This window comes from Zingiber officinale, chromosome 4A (assembly GCF_018446385.1).
Source record: "Zingiber officinale cultivar Zhangliang chromosome 4A, Zo_v1.1, whole genome shotgun sequence".
Lineage (NCBI taxonomy): Eukaryota > Viridiplantae > Streptophyta > Magnoliopsida > Zingiberales > Zingiberaceae > Zingiber > Zingiber officinale.
Genome location: NC_055992.1, coordinates 149,165,490 through 149,172,555, shown reverse-complemented (window position 1 = coordinate 149,172,555; position 7,066 = coordinate 149,165,490). Strand labels below are relative to the sequence as shown.

The window sequence follows — 7,066 nt, the reverse complement described above, 5'->3', positions numbered from 1 at the left end:
ACCACATTGACTGTCATCCACAATTGCCCATATAAGAATGTGCATGATAACAAGTTCGCGTGTATGTGCGCGCGCATATATATGTGAAATTTCAGTTTGGTCTGATATTGGGCTGTTTTTTCTTTATCTTGTCGATCATAATTTGTGAGTTTGCTTTTGATTAAAGTACTCAAATGCGCACAAACAGAGGGACAATACTTGCACCATTAATAAAAACAATCCACCAGCAAAGATGCTCTGGAGTTAAACAAGAACAGCAGTAATTATGTACGATAATTCCTCAGCAAAACATAATGAGTAGTCACTAAATAGGTCAAATAATAAAAGAAATATAGGCAATTGGAAGCTGGCGAAAGACAACTTTAAAAAAAAAACAACTGTCACTGATGAACAAGGGTATGAAGGAATGAGCCGATGAAGAAATTAAAATACTGAATGTCACAGCATAGGAGATCAGACAGAAATCTTATTTCCAACTTGACTGAAAAATGACACAACAGTTAAGCTGATTTTGAGTAGTATCTGACGCCGATAGCATAACCCAAGATAAGAAGAGGAACTAAAACTCGGAGGATGTCAACAATAAAGTTGGATGTCTTGCCCGGGTTATGGTTTGGCTGTTTGGTAGGAGTGTCGAGTACTTCCTTTGGGATTGTAGCAGTATCAATTTCGCCAACATAATACTCATCCATCGATGCCTTGGCAGAGGTGCTATGACCTACATCTTCAAAATCAAGAGTTGCATCTTTCCCTGACCATAAATAGGATATCTCATCGGTTAACAATTCAAGCTGTATGGTATTGTGAATCATTCAAGGTAGATATACCAGTGGCTAAGAGCAAAACTTCATCTCCTCCAGGGTGATCTTGTAAGAATTTGGTAACATCATAAACCTGGAAAACAAATGCATTAGGGAACTGACCACAATAGCAGCAAAACTCGTTCCTTAATTATGCAGAAACTGCCAAGAGCAAAGTTGATAAATACTAGAAGCAAATGACACTATTGTTTGTAAACTATATAATATTTTCCTTTACTCAATCTACATGAAAATCATCAACCAAATATTACTGTTTGGAGAAGATACGACAAGCTCTCTGGACAAAAAATCCCTCATCTAAGTTTTAGCTAATTCTTCCACCTTATCACTCATTCAACATGACCTCTGCCAACTACCATAACAACCTCCTAGGAGACTATAAATCGTCCTACTCCCCCTTTTTCACTACCACTCTCAACAGACTGAATATGCCCAATCAAAATTAGTTCATTTATCTTACTATTCTTTTTGGTTTGTGTCTCACTTAATCTCTAATTTAGTTTTGTATAAGTGAAATGAGTTTCTTTATGCAATTACTAACATTTTTAACAAGAACAGATTTATTACCTACGAATGAAAACTAAAACATTTAGATAGTTCACGTTATTAGACAACTTGTTAAAGAGATTGTCCACAATCAAAAGTCCAAGTATTCCCTCATAGAAAGACAAATTTTAATACAATCTGGTCCATGACCAGTGTGTATACTTGTGTATACAAATATGGTACATCACAAACCTTTAGCTGAAGAATTTATTATATTTGTATCCAATGAACATATGATAATTAAAACAACAGTTGTTAAAAATTGGGTGATCACATATAGAAAGTTTAGGCAATTAGAAAATTGTCAAATTTATAGATTAACATCCCACTCAAAATATAGTATTATTAACAGCTTATCCAAATGTAAGTTGTCATGAAAGAACTCAATTTATGTTTTGATGGGCTAACAGAAACTTAAATTAACCAGTGAGATCTAGCATCAAAACCATGTCCTATGCAGCAAGATACAATTAATGAGTTTTGTGAAATATTACGAATCTATGATAGCAAATGTAAACATAAAAAATCAAGGGAGAAAAGTTAATGATAACCAAAACAAAGGAATTAAGGATGATTTTCTAAATAATAACACAATAAGCAAACATATAATCAACAGGCATTTTGAAGGCGACAAATATATTTTGATAATTAGAAAATTTGAATTGATTAGAGTAGAAGCTATAAATTTGAAAAGGATAGAGGGAGACTGAAAAAACCTTTAGCTGAAATGGTAAAGCAATGGTTTGAATATTATTAGTGGCATGGCCTTGCATCTAATTGGAAAGATAAAATCCATGTAACTGAACCTCAAATAGTGTATGGAAACACAGCTTGTTGCTTCTGATGGCAATAGTCGACATTTTAAACCACAAAAAGAGGGTTGTCGAACCAAACAAAAGTGCATTGCAAAGACTTCAAACAGAAAATTAGGATTATTATGCCCCCATATCCTTGATATTGTGTAAGAGGTGCATCCAAGTTGAATTAGATTTTTACAAAGCTAGCATAAATGTGAAAAATTTCTAACCAGATTCAGATGAGAATGAGCTTCTATTGAAACGACACCTTATTAGGAAACTTTAATTTCTGAGTTCTCAGCATTTTAATAAATGTTTGCCAACATGCAATATATATATATATTTCTTTTATCATCTTCTATATTCCAAATATCAATTTCTTAATTGGCATGAACCAAAATTCAAGAAGAAAATATCATGATCAAATTACTCGAACGACCTTGAGTGTTGCTTGGCGGTCTATGTGATTATCATTAAAATGTCTCTTAATAATCACAGGGAAGGATCTTATTTCATCAAACTTAACAAACTGAAATAAAAAGTCATCACAGTTTACCATAACAAAAGAAAAGGAAAAGATTTTTCTTTCCCAATTCTTTATGGAAGAAAAAACTAAACTGTAACCGGTCTAGATTATGATCAGCATCAATGAATAATAAAATGAGAGAAAAAAGTTAAGATGGTCTAGACATCTTTATTAGCTAATGTAATAAAAAAATGAAAGAGACATAACCTTGACAAAATGAAAAAGAATAAACTAACAAGAGGAAACATCTTCATTTTAGAAACATGGCAACATTCAATCAAGCTAACAAGGAAATAAAAACTTCAGAAGCTTCGCATAATGCATGACCTTTTAGATGGAAGTAGGGGCCGACCCTGAGGCATGTCACCAGGGGTGACGACCAAGGGCCCCCGATATTTAGGGACCCCCAAATTTGACATGTATATATAATATATATTATATATAATTAGATTGTTTTAATAAAATTCTAAAAAATATATTTTATTGGAATATTTTAATAAAGGTCTAAAAATATATATTGTTGAATTATTTTAATAAAGGTAAAAAAACAATTAAAATTTAAGAAAGAATTCTAAAAAAAAGAAAAGAAAGAAAAAAAAAGGAAGGTAAACAATCCTTTTTCTCTTTTCGAGATTTTATTTCTGGTACAATTTTTTTTATTAATTTATTTACATAAGTCATAAGACTTTAAAGAATAAAGTAGGAATCCTGAACGCTAATTTCCTCCCGTCTTCTACTTTGAATCTCTTCTAACTAAATTAGAAAAGTTTATTCTCCAATTAAAATTTTAGTTTCATCAATATCATAATTCATCAATATATAAACTTACAACGTAAGTTACCTGCTTATCTATATTTTTTCTTATCATCAATATTCAATATTGATTTTTAATATTATATTAGAGTCAATATTTTATGATTTTTCTTACAGATTTAAAAGAGTCTAAATAAATTATCCCAATTTTAATCATCATAGAATAGATTATATCTATTGCTTCAAGCACAAACTAGGCTTTATTATCTTTTGACTATTATTTTCATTGCTTGTGTTTGTTTCATTGTTAGTTTTGTTGCTGGTTTTGTGTGCTTTATTTTTACACTTAAAATTTGTAGTACAAATATATTTCTAAAAAAATATCAATCTCGGAGTATTAAAAGAAACAAAAGAAAAAGAGTGGAACAAATTATTAACTCACAAAGGTGTTCTTTGTAAATTTTTGAAAGCTAGCTTTTCAATTGAAGATTCAGTCGATGAATTACAGAAGAAAGTCAAGAAAAACTAAACGATCATGCAATAAATGAGCAACAATCGAGTAATCAAGAAGAATTAAATGATCATGCAATCAATGAGCAAGAAGAATTGAGAGAAAATGATGATCATAATCATGCAACGAATGAGCAGAAAGAATTGAGAGAAAATGATGATAATGATTTGAATGTAAATGACTTGACAATTTTATGTATTGAAAATGAGTTGTTAGAAAAACTTGATTTTGAAGATCTTATTGATAATTTTGCTTCACAAAATGCTAGAAGATATAGATTTTTTCAATAATTATTTTATATTTTTTTTTGGGTATTTGTAAGTATTATACTTTTTGGAGAAACTTAGAAAATATATTTTATATAGTGTTGCACTTTTTGAAGAATCTTGAGAAATATATTTTGTATGAGTTTTATCATATTTTAAATTAAATATATTAATTTTTTATTTTTTCTATTAAACTATATTCAAATTGTAGGTTAGTATTTTTTTTATAGAGGTCTCTTTTCTCTTTTCGTCCAAGGGCCCCAGAAGTCAAGGCCGGCCTTGAATGGAAGAATTTTATGCTTCTTGGAAGTTAGCTCTCCAAGCCTTTCCCCCTTCTTTAAAGATTTTCTAAATTACTCTTCAATTACAGCAACCATTTCTTTTGTTCACTTTCTACTTATTATACCTTGAACTTGAATCAATTGAATTTATCTATCTTCATAGTTTCCTTTACAGTAAACTCACACATCTATATGATCTATCTTAGGAATACGTAGCTAATAGTCTAGAGTCTAGACTAAAACCAACATCTTTTACTACCATATCATCTTACATAGCTATCTACTCTCCAATGCACCATTCACACAATCTAATTTCTCCAAAGAACGTGTCTATCACAATAATAAGATACAGATAAATTTTAATAATCTATAGCCTAAAAGACAATGAAAATACTACGCATGCAAGCCTTGTAAAGATCCACTGACAAGATCCAAAGAGTCGACATAAAAAATGGTTATTTTTAAAGATCCCCTGAAGACAGAAAGATGACTAGATCGATCAACGGAATCTGGCAAGACGAAACGAGCACAGACCTTGCCGTGGATGACGAGCCAACAGTCCTCGGAGGAGTTGTGCGTGGAGACCTCAGCTAGGGTGTAGACCTTCCCGTGGCTGGCCATCTCCTCCTACCTCGCCAAAGAAAATTGGAATCGACCGACGGAAGGGCAACGTAACGGGACGAGGAAGAGAGTCCTGAAGAGTCGTTGCTTGGGTGTGACCAATTTATAGAGAGATTTTAAATTTTCATATTGGAAATAAAATAAAATCTATTTTATTTTATTGAAAAAATAAAATAAAAGCTTACTAAAAATAAAATAAAATAAAAAATTTGAAATTGCTATTTTTTTGTTCCATTAAAAAATCTATAAAAAAACAAATCATAAATTGTTTCCCTTTATTTTATTTTGATAAGGTTAGCATAAAGGAAAGCAATTGGTTTTACAAATCTCATAATGAGAAAGATAAATTTCAAAGTTTGTGATGTTTTATTAATTAATATAAATAGCCGAGAGACTAAATATAATAGTATTTATAGGGATTTTAAAATGTAGAGAAATAAATGTGTAATATTATAATTTATAAAAATGACTCATTAAAAAAATATTGAACCAAATAATACTAAATTTAAGATGATTAATGTGAAAGTTTTTCTATTTGCTATATAAATCGAAAAATACTCAGATGACCTTATCTTATAGTTACGTATCTCATTTAGAGAAAAAAATCTTTACAAATACATCTATGATACACTTTAGTTGCACCATAGCCCGGGGCTTAAAAAAATGGATTATGTAGTAGAAAGGCTAAATTAATGTGGATATATATAAGTATTTAAATTAATAGTATTTATGGAAGATTTTCAAATTTAGAGAGAGGAGATAAAAACTTGTATGTTTTTTTTTTTCACTTCCCTCATTTCAATTTCTTTCAAAAAAAAAAAAGAAAATTAATTGAACAAGAAAATTAATAATAATTAAAGAGACTGGTGCAATTTGATACTAAATGTATTTTTGAAAAAGTGAACCCAAAAATATTATTTTTAAAAATATATCAGATCGGTAGGCTTTTGTTCATTTAATTTGATTGATTTTTTACTCCTTTTTTGTCATTTTTTATCAGCAATCATCTTAAAGTTCATTTTTTTAAATAATCAACCTGTGCAATTTTTTTTAAAAGAAAATCCCAAGGACTTCCTTTTATCCATATAATTAAAACATTTAAAAAATATTTTTAATCAAAAATTTAAATGTTAAGATAATGCTTCCATTATCAATTAATATGATTTGGCCGGATTTTACATCCTCAAAGAAAAAAGCTCACTTTATATAAACTTTATATAAATAATCTCTCAATCTGCATCATAGATTTCTCATTCAATATTGATAGGAAAAAACATGAAAAACTTCAACTCTAATATTATTCTGTATCTAAATAACTTTTCAAGAGAAGAAAATGCCTTTTTATAAGTTTTTTTTGCCCTGCTGTCTTAAATTTTAGAGTACTTAGCCAACATCAAGAATCTTAAAAATTATATTGTAATCCATCTAAGAAAGTATATAATATAATTTACTTACAATAGATGAGGCCTTCTTAGGGCATTGAATTTTATGCACTAAATTGCTTTTCTTCCTAAGAGAAGAAGTATGCAACATAATGTGAGTGAAAAAGCTTGCTGTTTCAATAAAGCTTAAGGCCTTTGATAGGATGTCATGGGGTTCTTCTCCATCTACTGTAAAATAATGCTCTTCCTTGAATGATTAGTGTACAGAATGGATTATTTCAGAGGAAGTAGTAGTATTAGTCAGTGGTTGACTCTCTGTGAAGACTGGGATTTTGAAGAAAGAATCACCTGGAAGTATAATTACCTGATGGCTAATTACTGCAAAGAACAAGGATCTTATGCCTCTGAAGACTGCTTTGAACCTAATTTCGAAAAGACCATATTGCTAATTCATTCAGGATCTTTTGCCTGAATCAAGAGACAACACAAATATAACAAGGAAAATATGTACATTGACTATCTAACAAAACCAAGACCTAGCTGTTATTGTGTAGTTATTATG

General features: G+C 30.0%; 1 protein-coding gene across 1 annotated transcript; it reads right to left on the bottom strand.

Annotated features, from left to right (window-relative positions):
• Positions 1 to 500: 500 nt before the first annotated feature.
• On the bottom strand, positions 501 to 5,134 carry LOC121973778 (cytochrome b5-like). Its single transcript, XM_042525132.1, has 3 exons — positions 5,036 to 5,134; positions 828 to 894; positions 501 to 751 (listed from the first exon to the last, which is right to left on the bottom strand). Exons 1-3 carry the CDS (start codon positions 5,120 to 5,122, stop codon positions 501 to 503), a joined length of 405 nt encoding a protein of 134 aa, XP_042381066.1. The 5' UTR covers positions 5,123 to 5,134.
• Positions 5,135 to 7,066: the final 1,932 nt, after the last annotated feature.